At 53.3% G+C, this 16,884-nt stretch overlaps 1 protein-coding gene across 1 annotated transcript in view; it reads right to left on the reverse strand.

Annotated features, from left to right (window-relative positions):
• The window catches only part of SCARA3 (scavenger receptor class A member 3), a 42,607-nt gene extending 26,901 nt beyond the window's left edge, over positions 1-15,706 (reverse strand). Inside the window, exon 1 of the mRNA XM_002709303.5 lies at positions 15,363-15,706. Within this exon, the coding sequence (XP_002709349.3) occupies positions 15,363-15,369 (7 nt within the window). The 5' untranslated portion in view covers positions 15,370-15,706. The remainder of the gene's footprint in view (positions 1-15,362) is intronic.
• Positions 15,707-16,884: the final 1,178 nt, after the last annotated feature.

Below are 16,884 nucleotides of genomic sequence, written 5' to 3' on the forward strand. Positions count from 1 at the left end.
TGTCCACTCAGCCTGTCAAAAAAAAAAAAAATTCTGAATGTGTATGTATGTGCATACGCATGTGTATGCGTGTGTGTACAGTACTGCGTGAAAATCTGTTTATATACAATGCTACGCACCCAAGATTTGCTCAAGGCAATTTCCCAACAGTGCATTTACTGGATTAGATTATAAGAACACTTTAATGATTTAACAAGTAAGTTACCATTTAGAGAGGATATACAAATGACACTTGTACCCACAAAACATATACACTGATTTATCAATGATTCTTGTCTTAAAAACAGAAGTTTTGGACTTTAAGTCAACAGACTGCCTTTTTTTTTTTTTTTTTTGCACATTTAAAAATTATTAGTAAGACTGAGCATTTCAGGGGCCTGCAAGCCCTGCCTTTCCATGAATCATCTCTGTAGCCTTTGCCCATTTTTCAGTTGAGCTGTTGATTTTTCTTTTTCCGCAAGAGTTTTTTCTAAGAACATAACCTTTCTTCACATGTCTTGCAGACGAATCCTGAGGGCATCTGTGCTCCAGATTTCTACCAGAGGCTCTTTCCTTGACTTCTGCCATTGCTACAGGAGTTACCAATCCAGAGCTGCAGCTTGGTTTCTTAGATGGACTGCCCACATGTGCACGTAGTATACAAACTGGACGCCAGGACTGCGGACCATGTGGGGCCGGCCTGTCCTCACCCAGCACAGCCTTTTCTCTGGCCTGGTGTCTCTGGACATAGCAGATTTCCTTGTCAGCTTTCTGGCAGGTAGATTTTTTCCCCCTTAATCTACTGTGACCCCTTCATCTCCTTTTTTTCAAAGAGCAGACTCACTCAGGTGAGAGGTAAAAGCTTTATTGACACACATGGCACGACCCTGGCCAACCTGAAAGGACTGGGACCTTCCAGAGGTGTGCCGTGTAACAGCAGCTGGGAGAGGTCTCTTCTTGGGTCTGGGCTTTTCGCTACAGGTCTTTGGTCCAGCTTTCCCCCTTCTCTCCTGCCACGCATGGCTGTGTCTCCTGCCCATGTCCTCGTGTACCCATGACCCTCCGCTCCTGATTCCCAGCTTCTGTACTTGTTAACCTGTTTTGTTTCAACATCTAACTTGAATTTGTTTTGCTTGTATCATTTGAGGATTGCCCCTGTCTGCTTTCAAATTTAGCTAGGCTTTTAGCACTAAGTTTGCAGTTCATCTACTACCTAAGTTTTATCACCCCCAGAATATTTCTACAATATTTATTTATTTATTTATTTTAAAGGTGGAGTGATGGGGGGGGGGGCATGAGTGAGAATGAGAGAGAGAAAGAGAGAGAGAGAGACAGAGAGAGAATCTTCCTTTCGTTGGTATATTCCCCAAATGGCTACAATGGCTGGGTCTAGGCCAGAATGAATCCAGAAGCCCAGAACTCCATTGGGATCTCCCATGTAGGCGGCAAAATGAAAGCACTTGGACCATTGACCGCTGATTTCCAAGGTGCATTAGAAGGGGGCTGGATTGGGAAGTGGAGTAGCCAGAACTGGAACTGGAACTAGCCTGGAGTTGCAAGCATCAACTTAACCAGCTGTGCCACCATCCCTGCCCCATGAATTTTTTTAAGCTGGAGAAAGTTTTAAGTCCATAATGCCAGAAGTAGAAGTTCCAAGTTTTGCTTTTCTCCATTTTGTCTTAATGAGATGAAGTCCTGGGTCTTGCCTCAAGACAGTCTTCATGACAACCGTGTAGACCTTACAGGCGAAAGCATCACTTTCATGGACAAAAAGACCAAGGTTCAGAGAAGTTAAGAACATTGCTTACCAGCACAGAAAATGTAAGTGGTGAAGTCAAGATCTAAACTTGGAACTCTTTTCTTTTTTTTTTTTTTTAAAGATTTATTTATTTGTTTGAAAGACAGAGTTACACAGAGGCAGAGAGAGGGAGAGAGAGGGAGAAAGTCTTCTATCTGCTGGTTCACTCCCCAAATGGTTGCAACGGCTGGAGCTGGGCTGATCTGGGCCAGGAGCCAGGAGCCAGGAGCCAGGAGCTTCTTCCAGGTCTCCCACACAGGTGCAGGGGCCCAAGGACTTGGGCCATCTTCTGTTGCTTTCCCAGGCCATAGCAGAGAGCTGGATGGGAAATGGAGCAGCTGGGACTTGAACAGGCACCCATATGGGGTGCCAGCACTGCAGGTGATGGCTTTACCCACTACACCACAGTGCCAGTCCCCGGAAATCTTTTCTACCATACCTATGACCACTTCAAAGTAAGAAGCAAAGGTTCTACAAAGTGCTGAGAAATCCTGCCCCTGCAGCTACAAGGTCATGGTAGAAACAGAGTCGAACAGCACTGAGAAGGAGCCTGAGGAGCATCCTAGGCCTGTTATCGCTGAGACCTCATTTCCCAAACGCTCGGGCCATGGCCACTGGGATCAACCTGACAGCCAGGATGCAGAGTCAGCAAGGAGCACCTGGAAAGCCCAGGCCGCCTTGAACGCACTCAGCAGAGAAGCACCAGTGACCTCAAACTATAGATGCCGCCATCGCTGCCCTCTGCTCAGCCTACAGGGCTTCAACGTCACTTCCTCAGCTGAGTCTACCTGGAGCTCCAGCCTCGAGTGGGTTCCCTGTCATGTGTACTTCCACCTGCTCTGTGGTCTCCCTTTGTAGGAGGCAGTGCAACAGCTCTCTCCCCTGGTGTTTAAGTTCTGCCGGCAGGGACTGTACTTGTCTTGTTGTTTGCTTTCTCCAAAGCCCCAAGCACACAGAAGGGCCCAACAAATGCAATTTCTAATGCATCTATGAATGGCTTTGTATTCTGCTTTCTGGTGGTGGTTCTAGGCCTGGAGTCATGTAGGGATTTTTCAAGAGAACAGGATCAGTGCCCTACTGCCAGAGATTTGGAGTTACTTGGTGGGGAGGTGGCGAGCTGGGCTTTAGCACTTTGAAAGCACTCGACACCTATTTTTCCGTGGGATTCCTACAACTAGCCCAGCAGAGAGATGAGTGACAGGTGAGGAAACCAAGCTGTGTGTGCATGTGGTTGTGTGTACGTGTGTGTGCTGAGGTTTACAGCCTGGCTAAAGTCAAAGGGCCAGCTAGAGGCAAAGCTTCCTAAATTAGTTTTCGTTCCACTGTAGCAGATTCAGGTAGCCTCTTTCTGATGGTGCCTGTATGTGTGTGTGTGTGTGTGTGTGCACATGTTTGGTCAAGTGCTTTGGAGGGGGCTGGGGGAAGTGGAAGAAGGAAGGATGGAAGGACACGAAGTACGATGAGGAGGGCACTGCTGATCTCTAACTGTGTCCTAAGAAATCAGCCTTTCAGCTCTGTTTTGCCACTCAGCTGCTCTGCACCATCCATCTGCCAACAGTTTACAAGGATGGCTTTGCCTGGCAGTCGCCAGGATTACGATCTCTTTCCCATAAGTAAATGCCTCAGGCAAAGCAGACCAGAATTCCTTCCTGCTTTCTGAGCTCCTCCGACCAAAACCTCATCCAACCAACCACAGCCTCTCGCCCCCCCAGTGAGCACGGCCAGAAGCGCTCTGCAAGCGGTTGGCCGCGGATGCCGCCGCACTGCGGCCTCGGAGCCCCTCGGGGAGGTATTCCTTCCACTCCGCGCAGCGGCCGCCTCCCTGGCCCCGTTCCGTCTTCCTTCCCACCTCTGCACGGTGCTCCTCTGCCCTCCCTCATGACCGGCCTCCTCCCTGTTCTGGCTCCAGAGCCAATTTCATCACTTCCCTGTTTATAGCCTTCGCAGGCACTCGGGATGACTTAAATCAAGCAAGGCTGACACCGGCCTTCAGCAAACACCCTGTCAGCTTTATCATAACCTTGCTCGCCTCGGGAGCCCCCTCACCTGGCAATCCTTAGCAAGTGGGAATTAATCATGGCGTTTTCCGGTACTGCTCGGGGTGGCCCCGTGGGGAGGGACATGACAGCTGCCAGAGCAGATCTCAGCTCTCCAGATTCGGAGTTCACGCAAATCACGAGCATTTGGCCACTTTCCCTTCACTGACATCTCAGCTCCATAACTCCGAGCTCTCCACGAACCCCAAAGAGGGCTTCTCGGCCTAATCCCTTGGCTTTCCTGCTTTCTGGAGGGGCGCCCAGCCATGGGGGCCCCTGATTTACCTATGTCCGGAACGCTGCAGCCACTCACCGCTGCAGCCTCGTTGACTTTACCGGACGTAAATCACTTCCGAGGCTCTTTAAGCCAAATCCTTTGCAAGCACGGGCTCATTATAATTGCATTACAGTGGATAGTTCCGGTGAGAGCAGAAGCAGACACAAGAATGAGAAAGGCTTGGCTGAGCACTCATTGACTGTAGGATGCTTGATCAGACAGGAATCTCTGCTCCTCCCTTTGTACTGGGCCGAGCCGGTCAGCAGAGATAAGAGAATCGTCTTCCTCTTCCCATCTCCCCGGGCTTCTGGAGCCATCTTACTCAGTGTTGGGTGCACCGGCTTTCAGAAGTATGTTCAGAGACAGGAAACCACAGACTGACAGCGTGGGATGGGAATGTCTAAGTCGGAGTCCACCTCGGTCACGTTAGAGGCTGGGAGACAATAAGTGACCAACCAGCTGCTTAGCAGCTCCTAAATGTCCAGGAATCCGAAGCCAGTCCCAAATATGCACACAAGGTCTGCGCAGTGGCACATGCTCAGTTCTGAAAGGCCACTGAGCTGGGGCCATCTTACCACCCAGAATGCCGTCTGTTTACAGCTTGGGAAACCTGCAGCCTCCCTCCCGCATGAGACAGCATACTGGCCCCTGAGAAGGCCTGTGTGTTCAGTTAACTGTTACCCTCTGCTGTTCTAATCATGAGCTTGCTTTTATTAAAAAAGTGAAGATGAATGACTAATATATGGTTTAAGTTTAGTTTATTCTTAGAGTACTCCATGGTGAGGGAGTGTTGGGGGTACTGAAGCATGGAGGTTGCAAACGCTTGAAAAAGCAGAGACCATGGTAACATACAGAGCCCTGAGGTTTGAACTGCAAAGGAATGAACTGGAGGGAGACAGGGAGTGTGTGCGTGTAGCGAGGGGAGGGGAGGAAGGAAGATTAAGGCTCTACTTCCCCTCCCCTTCTCAGCACTAGAACAAGGGGTAGGGTTGGCATCATGGTACTATAGATGGTTAAGCTGTTGCCTGCAATGCCTGCATCCCATATCAGCGTTGGAGTCCCAGCTGTGCCATTTCCAATCCCGCTTCCTGCTAATGAGCCTGGGAAAGCAGAGGAGGATGGCCTAGGTCTTTGTGCCCCTGCCATCCATGTGGGAGACCCAGGCTCTTGGCCTGATCCAAGCCTGGCAATTGTGACCATTTGGGGAGTGAACCAGCTCTCTCTCTGTAACTCTATTTTATTTCAAATAAATAAAATAAATCTTAAAAAAGGTGGTGGGAGGGAATGTTATTCCTCTCCTAAACTAAAAGGGCTCTTGTTTGGGTGTGGGGTAGGGGGAATTTTTACTTTTTCCCATTGGTGTCCTGTTGATTGCCTTAGGATCCCATTTGTTTTCTCTGGCCCTCTAAGATAAGGCTATGGTTCTTGGGTGTGTCATGCATAAAAATCCATGAAATTCAGGATTTTGACATGCTGAAAATCGAGGAGGCCCTGAGTGTGACATGCTGAGGTGCTGGGAGTCTGGAGAAATTGCCGTGTCACCATAGGCCATGCGTATGGGAAGAGAGGCTGTTTTGTAAGAAAATAGAAGACAACCTATTTCTCTCTTCTTCCTCCTCCTCTTCTCCTTCCTTTTTCATTTTGCTGATTCCAGGAGACAGCACAGGATGGCGCAGGCTTGAGAAAGGACACTGGAGATGGTAAATCAATGCCTGCACCAAAGACGCTTCAGGAAAGCCTTCCTGGGAGCACATTTGGGACAGCAAAGCTGCTCTGGGAACCATGGGAAGGGCCAGCATCTAAGGCTCTGCGAGCCAGCTGCTGCCTCCCCTGTTCCCGAGGCACCAACGTTGTCACCAGGGAACATCCTGGTCCCTGCCCTTGGATTACATAATGAAGGCACAGCCAGGCTCCAGTGCTCACTACCCAATCACGGGCGGTGTGCTTAGAACAAGAAAAACCAAACAGCCTTTGAAGGCCAGCGCTGCGAGCCCAGACCCATAAAACAGTGGCAGCCACTGGAGAGCTGAAAGGGGCTGTGTTGCTGTCACCCCAGGTCCTAATATCCAACTCAAACATCACAAGGACGGCCACGAGAGCAGGAAAACCCCCCTCTTTTCCTAACCCCCTGCTCCCGCATGGGCACGGAGAAGTTTGATTGAAGGTGCATGTCTTGGCACATGGCTGTGTGTGGTTGCTGACTCCACTGGGGTTGAGCTCAGTTCATTTCTCCCCCTGGGGGTGGAAAACAGCCGAGACCTGTCAACCAATCGCTAACTCGACTGTGGTCACCCATGCTGGCTTTCTTTTGGTTGACCAAACATGTGAAACTGATTCACTCTTTTGCCTTCCTGGGACTGCATTCTTCCACGCGAGTCAGCAAGGGGGAGAGATTCGAGGAACTGAATAAAAGGTCTTTCTTTGGGCACTTCAAGGAACATATTTTGATGATTTATCTTTGGTGGAGTTCACAGAGTGGGTTTTCAAAACAGCCAATTGGGTCAGGAAAAAGAGTGATTTCAGAGTTTTCACAGAAGCCAATGCTATATTTAAAGTCGCAGAACAGCTATAGTTGAAGGTAGGAGAATGCTGTAATTAAAGTTGCAAAAGCTGTTTTCATTAGAACCCTCCTGCCGCTGCCCCCTCTCCACAGCCTTCCTCTGTGGGTTTGTTCGGATTTGGTGGGAAACTGTTCGTCTCCGGGGCCCCCGCTCAGCTCCAAAGAATCTGGTCCTTTCTGCTCCGATTGTCCTGCTCCCCAAGTTCTCATTATCTGTCTCCTTGGCCCCCCCAGCACTTGCCCTGCTTCCGGTCCCCATCCTTAAGCTCCTTCATCCCTGAAATCCACATCTGCTACCCTGGGACAGGTGCTTTCTCTCCCCCTATCCTGCTGCCTGCATCTGAATTCGCCCTCTGCTACATTCTGTTGCCTTCTTGGTCACTACAGAAGTTGTGGGTAAATCTCCCCTTCATCCTAAACTTCTCCTAAATGGCTTCCCTTCTTTTCTGGCTCTCAGATCTTCCCTGTTGGCATTTTGGAGGGGCACAATTCTTCCCGAGATGGGATTTACCCACTCTGTGCAGACATTTAGGGTTCTGGCCTTGCCCACGACTGCCAAGAGCAATTGGCAGTCATGGTGACAACCCCAGACGCCCATCTCATTTCTAAATATCCCCTTTAAAGGACGGTGATGTCTAGATGAGAGCAGCTCCCGGGCTGTTCACTTAATACAGCAGATTGCCCCCATCACATACCCACTGGTTTCCCACTCTATGCAGCACCTTCGCCACTCCTTGGGACCCCAACAAATCCAGTGCAGTGGGAGACATGCGGGTCACCAGTTTTGTCTATCCCTGTTGTCACCTCTGGTCCTTCGAACCCCACATTCTCTGCTTTTCATCATTTGCATCGCATGGGTGCTTCCCTTCCTGTCTCTGAGCTGCTTCTCCTTACGTATTAAATAGGGGGATGGACCCACTCCACAGAGCTGCTGTGACAATGCAGAGATGATGTATGAAAAGTACAGGCACAGGACTGGCACTGTGGCACAGCGGGTTAAAGCCCCAGCCTGCAGTGCTGGCATCCCATATGGGCGCTGGTTCGAGACCCGGCTGCTCCTCTTCCAATCCAGCTCTCTGCTATGGTCTGGGAAAGCAGTAGAAGATGGCCCAAGTCCTTGGGCCCCTGCACCCACATGGGAGAACCGGAAGAAGCTCCTGGCTCCTGGCTTCAGATCAGCTTAGCTCTGGCTGTTGCAGTCATTTGTGGAATGAACCAGTGGAAAGAAAGACCTCACTCTCTCTCTGGCTCTACCTCTCTAACTCTTTCAGATAAATAAAATAAATCTTTAACCAACAGAAGGAAGATCTTTATCTCTGTCTCTCTCACTTTCTAACTCTATCTGTCAAATAATAAAAAATAAATAAATAAAATAAAATAAATCTTAAAAAAAAAAGTACAGGCACATGATGGTAGTACAGGCTTGATCTATGGTAGTAAGAATTATGTCATTGGGAGTATTTTTCTATCCTACCTCAATTATTGCTGTCCTGTGTGGCCAAATCCCTATGCCTGTCACTCTAAGGATCCATTTCCAACTTTCAAGAAATCCATTTTTTCAAAATATGTCTTGTCCTACAGGACACTAGTTCCAAAGTATTTTTTGTGGGAAAAGATTCTTTGGTCAAGGAAGCTGGGAAAATGATTAGCAGAGTGAACATTTAGAAAAGTCTTGCAAAAAAATTCTCATTTAAATCTGTGTTTAATTCTGCATTTCTCAAATTTGACCACAAAACTTCCTGCCCCCATAATACTCCCCCCACCATGGAATTGGTATTCAGAATATCCTTGCTTTGGGGAACACTGCTCTGGAAACATCACCTGCTTTGGATTATTTCTTCAGTCTGCTTCCTGCCATCAACTTGAATGGAGCCAACATTTATGCTGCAACTTGGGGTTCCCTGGAATCTACAGCTCTCATTTCCATGTTGACCACAGCTCAGGCTGCCCACCCTTCAGAGGTTAAAGCTCATGAATGTTCTGTCTGCGCGATCTCAAGCTCCTTTCTTTGCATCCCCTCTCACTGCTCTTCCTACTCCCACTGCAGTAAACCTCTACATGTTCTCCATCACGAGGCTCATCACGCACGCCCTGACCTTCGAGACCAGCCTTGCCCTTAGGGTCAGTTTCAGCCCCTGGAGCCTGGAACTGTCTCCCAGCCAGGGCACCTCATTCAGTCCTCATTGTGCTTGCGAAGCACTGGGCCAGGCAAACCCGGCACAACGAGAGCACATCAGGGTATGGTGTGGATTTGGCTCCAACAAAGTCCAGCCATCCAGGTCCTCGTGTTCCTCCTCCTTCCAACCCACCCCATCCTCCAAAGATGAGTTCACCTCTCCCCTTTCTTTTCTGACAAGATAAAAACTATTAGCTCCAGTTACAGATCCTCTGCTAGCTCCCTCAAGATGCCTACACTGCACACCCACTGTAGGTGTGTGTAGGGGAGCGGGTGGTGAGGCGCTCTCATGCATTTGCCGCAGCTTGATGCTCTGTATCAATGCTTCGAATGAATGCGCTCTTTGACTCAGCAATCCCCTTGCTAGGACCTTCTGAAAGGGGACAATTATACAACCAAGCAAAGATGTGCATGTAAAGATCACTTCATGTTATGATAAACTGGAGGAAAAAGAGCCTACAGGCCCATCAACAAGGGATTGGTCAAATAAATAATAGAATCATACTAAAGGAAGTTTTGCGACCATTTAAAAAATAATGTAGATCTACATTAATTGCCTGGGGGAAGGATATCTATGTCCTATTACTGAGTTTTAAAAATACCTATGACAGGCCGGCGCCGCGGCTCAATAGGCTAATCCTCCGCCTAGCGGCGCCGGCACACCAGGTTCTAGTCCTGGTCGGGGCGCCGGATTCTGTCCCGGTTGCCCCTCTTCCAGGCCAGCTCTCTGCTGTGGCCACGGAGTGCAGTGGAGGATGGCCCAGGTGCTTGGGCCCTGCACCCATGGGAGACCAGGAAAAGCACCTGGCTCCAGGCTCCTGCCATCAGATCAGCGCGGTGCGCCGGCCGCAGCGCGCCGGCCGCGGCGGCCATTGGAGGGTGAACCAACGGCAAAAGGAAGACCTTTCTCTCTCTCTCTCTCTCTCACTGTCCACTCTGCCTGTCCAAAAAAAAAAAAAAAAAAAACCTATGACAGAGCTGGCACCATGGCATAGTGGGTAAAGCCTCTGCCTGCAGTGCTGGCATTCAATATGGGTGCCGGTTCGAGCCCTGGCTGCTCTACTTCCAGCTCTCTGCTATGGCCTGGGAAAGCAGAGGAAGATGGCCCAAGTCCTTGGTACCCTGCACCCATGTGGGAGACCTGGAAGAAGCCCCAGGCTCCTGGCTTCAGATCTGCCCAGCTCTGGCCATTGTGGCCATTTGGGGAGTGAACCAGTACATGGAAGACCTCTCTCTCTCTGCCTCTGCGTCTCTCTAACTCTGCCTTTCAAATAAGTAAATAAATCTTTAAAAAATAGCAATAAAATAATGAGTTTGTGTCATACAAAAGTCAAACGTAGGTGGGCATTTGGTGCAGCTGTTAAGCTATAAGTTGGGACGGCGGTGTTCCACATCAGAGTACTGAGTCCAAGTCCTGACTCTGCTCTCATTTCCAGCTTCCTCCTAAGGTGCATCCTGGGAGGCAGTGGGTGATGGCTCAAGTACTTGGGTCCTTGGCGCCCACACAAGAAACTCGGATTGGGCTCCTGGTTTCAGCTTGGTCCAGCTCTGGCAATTGCAGGCAGTTGGGGAGTGAACCAGTGGATAGAAGATCTGCCTCTCTCCGTCTCTATCTCTCTACCTTTCAAACTAACTAACTAACTAAATAGCTTGACTACTTTAAAAAATCAAATACAGGATGCAATGCAAGTCTACGTCTATATCCATTATTTCTCCCTCCCTTCAGGTCCCAACAGAGAACCTTCTTTCTTGCCAATGCAAGTCTCCCACTGCCATCACCTCCATCCCCACACTCCTACCACCTCTCCTCTGTCCCTCTCCCAGGCCACACCCGCCTTGAAAACCCCTTCCTGCCCCACCAGTTTCTCACTCTACCTAATCCTTGTTTTCTGAAACTCCTCTGCCCCAGGCCTCCTGCTCCTTGGCATTTACACCTGCCCCTTGCCGGGTGTAGCCCGGCCGCCTCATCAGCTACCTCTGCTACCTCTGGTGATCAACAACACTGCGCATGGCTTCCTCCGGCTCAGAACTCGGAACTCGGAACTCGCTCCTCTCAATTTCCGTGACACGGCTGTCCTGGTTTTCTGCCTGTGTCCCTGCTCACTTCTCTTGGCTCCTTCACAAGCTCATTTTCTTCCTGCCACTCTAAAACTAGAGATTTCCCAATGTGGGCTGAAGCCACAAGAGAATGCCTCAAGGGAGAAGTGGCAAACAGGCCTTCTCCCGGCACACCCTTCTGGAAAACGCTGTCTATTGGCTCTTTAGTGTCAACAAGCACAATCGGAAGTCCTTAACTTGGCACTCACGGCTGGGCTGGCCCCTGCTTCCTGGTGGATCTCAGCAAATCTCTCCATCCACCACCACTAAACACAGCATCCCGAGGACCTAATGTCCAGCTTTTGCCATCACCTCTTCCGGCCTGCCTTGACATGATCAATTCTTCCCTGAAGCCTTTCTGAGCTGCTCTATTTCTCCCTGGGGACTCCAGTGCACCTGCCATTCATTTGTGCTTTTGCATCATCTACCCTGACGATTCAGTTTGCTTCTTAGGTCTGCATGTCTTGTCTCTGCCGTTAGGGCAGGAAGCATCTTTGCTTCCCTTTCAGCTAGATGATTCCTGCTCAAAAGCAGGTGCTCCACACATAATAGCTGACAGCACACTGTGGCACAATATCCCAGAATAACCAGTTGTTCACTTAGATCCAAGTGGAGGTACAGCTATCTCATCTGAACCAGGAAGCAGATGTCTGCCTGTCTCCATCTAGAGATGCTGAAGACACTTGCGGAAGTTTGTGTTGGGAGCTTAGAGAAATAAACCTGGCACCATCCGACTCTTCCCATGTGTCCAGTCTTTGAGACGGGTGCCCAGAAAGAACCCAGGACCCAACAGCTGAAAGATTCATTAAGAGGAGCAGCAAAGAAAGAGTGCCAGGAACAAAACCAAGCAACCCCTGAACTCCCTCCTGGGGACTTTCTCTCTCTCTCTTTCTCCTTCCCTCCTTCCTCTTTCCCTCCCTTTCTTCCTTCCTTCTTTCAAAGGTTTATTTTATTTATTTGAAAGGCACAGTTAGAGAGAGAGAGAGAGACTGATTCACTCTCCAATTGACTGCAACGGCTGGGACTGGGCCAGGTGGAAACCAGGAACTCCATCCAGGTCTCCCACGTGGGTGGCCAGGGGCCCAAACATTTGGGCTGTTTTCCATTGGTTTCCCAGGTGCATTAGTAGGAAGCTGGACTGGAAAGGGAGCAGCCAGAACTGAACTGCTGCTCATATGGTATGCTGGCGTCGCAGGCGCCACAGCTTAACCCGCTGTGCCACCATGGCGACTCCCTGGGGGCCTCTTCCATGACACTTGACGACTTTTAGTTTCGTCTAAATGATTTGGGCATGAATTTTAAGTGTTTTAGAAAGGGGTAAGCCCCTGAGAGAAAGGACAGCATGATAAAGCTGCTCTGTGACAGGGCTGGGCCTGTCCTTGGGCCTCTTGTGCTCCAACAAACACACTAACTGCAACATGACCAGACATGAGTGGTGTACAGATGAGTGGTGCTGTCCTGCCTGCCAATTCTAACACCCAGAACAGCTGCCTGTCCTCCATGGAGACTGCCAGGTGACTGTTTTATGGGGATGTGTGTGCCTGAGGGCATGGAGCCAACCTCCAACATCTAAGCCCCTGGTGCCCCGGGACTGGCTGATTGGTGACTCTATTTACCTTTGCCACATCAGTTCCTTTTCTTCTAGCCCAGGCTCCCTCCTGTGCCCCAAGGTCTGGGGGACCTTGCCTGCCCTCTCATGCATGGACAGAACCAGCCACGCTGTGAGGTGGACGTCTCCCGGCATCACATGGCTGAATCTTCCCAACCCCCTCCTCTCCCTGCCCACACTTTGCCCAGGTGGTACAGGAGGGGTACATCCTCCCCAGGGGCAGAGGAGAGCCCGCGTCTGTGCGTCTTCAGGCAGTCATCATCACAGGCACCAGGCTGCTTCCCGAGCATCTGCGAGAGCTCCTCCCACTGGGGGTGGGGGGGGGGTGGCAACAGTGACACAGGTGTTTGTGGCTCACTCCAACAAGCCAGTGGGGAGCTCTGAGGAGGGCCCATCAGCAATGCAATGCCCTGGTGGCAGCTGCGGGCCCCTTAGGATCACAGGTGAGACGAGCCAGGTGTCAGCTTGCATCAAAGGACACAGCTGCCTGGGAGGCCCAGCTGGATGCGGCTTGGGCTGGAGAGGCCTCGGGGTAGAAACAGCTCAGCTGGCAGAGTGGGCTCTGGCGCCTGGCCATGGCGGGGGTGGGGGGAAGCTGAGCCGCTCAGCAAGCATGTTTAAGTGCCATCGCCACCAACGTTTCTCCCGGAGCAAACATCACATCACTGTGTTTGCTTTGAGCAGAGGCTGAGGATCCCGTGCCAGGGGGTGTAATCTGAAGATCAGGGTGGGGGCTCTCCAGAGGAGCACAGAGGCCAGCTTCCCCCCCTCTGGAAGCGGCAGCCGCCCTGCTCTGCGGGGCTCTTGACTTTTTCCACTCGGGTGAGAAAATGCCTGGTTCTTCACACTCCACAGATCCCAAAGGCCAAATATTTGCTGTCTGCCTTGCTGTTCCCTTCCTAGGTGGAGGTGGTGGCCGGGGAGGGAGGTGGGCTGAGAACCAGTCCTGGCCTGCGCCCGTGGCTCCCTGCGTTGTTCCGAGAGATACCTGAGGGTTTCTGGACACTGAGGGACAAGTTCGTGGGCGCTGCCATAGAGGTAGCAGGAATTCTGCCCTGCTCATGGCAAGGGTGCTGTTCAGAGCAGGGGAAGCGGGGGAGAGGCAGGGCTGGGGCTTCTTTCTGGGAGCCCCCAGGCCCCACTCCAGCAGCCCACAAGGCCCCTGGAACCCAGCGGCATGTGTCGGCAGGCCCACCTCCCAAATATTCATGCATGCCCGCTCTTCACTCCTCCATTTCGCAGGATTTCGGTCCCGCCTGCCTTTCTCTTGCACTGTTGGTCTGGAATGTTGGTGGAACCAAACCGCTGTGAGAATGTGCCGCATCATACCCTCATCATCAGGCACAGGGGCAGTGTGGGCTGAAGCCCGGGGTAAGACGTGGGCTGAATGCTTTCTGGAGGCTCCTTGGAATGCGTGCCCCAGCCCTCTCTGACCAGGGAGGGCAGAGCCCCATAGATGTGGCAGCTGGAAGACAGTGCTCAGTGGGCGAGGCCCCTCTCTGCCTGCCAAGGGAACTCACTGGGGTTGATCATAACTTGCCTGGCTCATCCCCAAGCAGTTCAAGACATGGTCAGGCCATCAGGAGGCTCAGGCCAAAGGCGCAGAGGCCAGAGGGAAGGATGCAGTGGAGAGGCAGGGTGTTTCCTGGACGGGGAGCCAGGAGCCTGGGACTCGAGTCCCCTGACTGGCTGCACATCTGCAGCAAGTCGCTCCCCCTGTACACAGGACACCCTCGCAATTTGTGGGGCTCGGTGTACAATGGACATGGGGGTGTGCGAGTCCCTTTTGAGACAGTCATTAAGAATTTGAAGGTAGGACATGAAACCAAGTGTGGCCGCACACTCGTGAAGCCCACCCTACCTGTTTGCTCAGCCACACACACAGGCGGGGGCTCAGTGCGCCACTGGTTTGTCAGCAGAGCCCTGTCTCCAAATGCGTCTTTGAACTCTTCCGTCCAAGAGGCAAAGATCAGCTCTGGCAGAAGCAGGCTTGTGAGCTCTGGGCCCCTGCCCTCCACCCGCATCGCTCTGAGGGCACGGTTAAAGCCATGCAGATGATCCAAGGGTCCTGTTCCATTTCCCCGTTCAGTAACTGCATGAGGTGGTGGAGGTGGCACAGCTGGGGCCACAGCCTTCCGTGTGAAAGTGTGAAAGGCACCGGAGACACCATTAAGAACTCCAAAGTCTCCCTGTCCCATAGCTTGCCTCCAAAGCCGGCGGCTCCCCTAGCCTCAAAGGAAGTTTGAGGACCAGGCCCCCCCTCGCCCTGTCCTCAAGAGAGCCAGGCCAGGAGCAGCTACTCGGGACCATGCCTAGTCCTGTCTTCTCGCAATGGCTTAGTCCCCCAGCGGCTTTGCCCCAAGGAGGTCAAAGGGCAGGGCAGGCAAGGGTCAAAGGTCGGAAGGGTACGGTCAGGGCTGAGGCTCAGGGCTCTCTTGGGGAAGGGGCTTCGGGAACTTCCGGGGTAAGTTCTCTGTGGCCTGTGACAACTTTCTGCACTAGCGGGAACCTTCCGGGACTTGAGGGCTGTTTTTGAGGGCAGGAGCCATGCCGGGTGGGAAGAGCACTGGCAGCGGCGCCTGCGTTCGCCGTCCTCCCTCCGTCCCCCTCCTCGGAACTGCGGGCTCCCCGCCTGCTCCTCCCAGTACCTTCCTCAGGAAGATCCAACGTGCTGCGTGCGAGACGGCCTCGGGGTGCCTTCCCGGAGGCGCCCTCCCTCCTCTCGGCCCCGCCTGCTGGAGGAAAGGCGCCCCTCCACCCCCCGGCGCCCTGGCTCCTGGTGCCGGTGTTTCCCCGCCGACTGCTCCCGGACCCGCTGCGCGCCACTTACCTTTCATGGTCCCTTCTGGCCGGGCCTCGGCAGGGCCCCGCTGCAGGCGGCGGCTGGAGCTGCGGGGGAGCCGGCAAAGCCGCGGGTCGTCCCAGGGCACGCGATGGCCGCTCCTACGCGGCGCCCGCGGCACAGGGGCTCGGGCCTGGAGTCATGCTCCCGCCTGCGTGCTGCCGAGGCGGCGGGCCCGGGGGAGGGTCCCGCGGGGTCGCAGGCTGGGGACGCCCCGCCGGGCGCCTAGCGCCGCGCGCCGCCCCCGCCCAGGGCGCGCATCCCGCCGCCGCGCGCTTCTCGCTGGAGCCCCGCGAGCTGTGCTGCCGCCCCACGCCCCGCGCGTCCTCCCTCTCCCTCTCCCTCCCGCCCTCCTCGTCACTTCTTGGGCCCCGGCCCAGATCAACTTCCTTAGTATTTTCAAAACTGCCGCGGCTGGGCCGCTTTGTGCCGAGGCCGGCCCGTCCGCCTCGCCGCCCCCGCCCCCCGGGACCCCAGCGCCCAGCGTCTGGCCTCGAACCTGGTCCCGCCCGCATCCTCCAGGCCGACACCGCCTGGGGCCGCCTTGCGGTGGGGGCTCACGGTTGGGGGGCAGGGTTCTCACTATCGGATACCCCTGCTGGTTTAGGCAGGCAGCGCGGACCTTGATTTCAGCCATGCACGTTTTTCTCACCCACCCGTGGAGTCCAGGGGGTGGGAAGAAGGCAGGATTCCTAGGTTTTAGGTCCAGCTCCTACAGCCCAGCTTTGCCAGGGAACTTCTTTTCATTTTAGCCCTGAAAATTCCTCGCAAGTCTTCAGGTGGGCGGAGCGGGGTAATTGTCACCCTGTGGCTGCCCCCAGCGACTTAGTGTGCGGCTTTCGTCTCCAGGCCTGGGGGAGGGGGGCTCCTGATTCGGTGGCGGGGCTCTGGTGTGCACAGTGCCTGAGTATTGCGTCCAAACGCAAGGAGCGAGCTTCTCACCATGAGCCCGTCTGTAGCGCCCTTCCTCGGGCGCTGAACTTGCCCTGAGCACCACAGGTGCCAGGCGCTGCCCTCTGCTCTGGGAAGTGTGGACGGCCCGTCACAGGCTCCTCTGGTGAGCAAGGCCAACCGTTAACCAGCAACAGCACCAGGGAGGGATGAGTCTCGGGACCAGAAGGTGCAGGGGCCGAGGGGACCACGGGTGGGCCCGCCCAGCCAGGCCTTTTTGCGTGGCTGCATCAGCTCTGACTCTGGCACCCACGGCCCACAACCATATCATGTCACGCTGAAGCAAGGTAGATTCGATCCAACCCGCTGGGGGGGGGGGGGGAATTTTCTCCTAAACCCGGAGCAGAAAAAGACCGCCCCAGGATGATCCCCAAATCCCTGCAGACCACAAAGGCCGGTGCTCAGGCCTCTGTAGCCTGCCCTGCTTTGCCAGGTCAAGTTGACATTCTCCCCGCATCTCGGCAAAACCCGCAGCAAACTTGAGGGAGCGAGCGCGGATGCTCTGCCCATTCTACGGCTGAGGAGGCTGAGGTTCAGGGAGGACCTTTGCTGCCTGGTC

This window comes from Oryctolagus cuniculus, chromosome 2, assembly GCF_964237555.1.
Source record: "Oryctolagus cuniculus chromosome 2, mOryCun1.1, whole genome shotgun sequence".
NCBI classification, from domain to species: Eukaryota; Metazoa; Chordata; class Mammalia; order Lagomorpha; family Leporidae; genus Oryctolagus; species Oryctolagus cuniculus.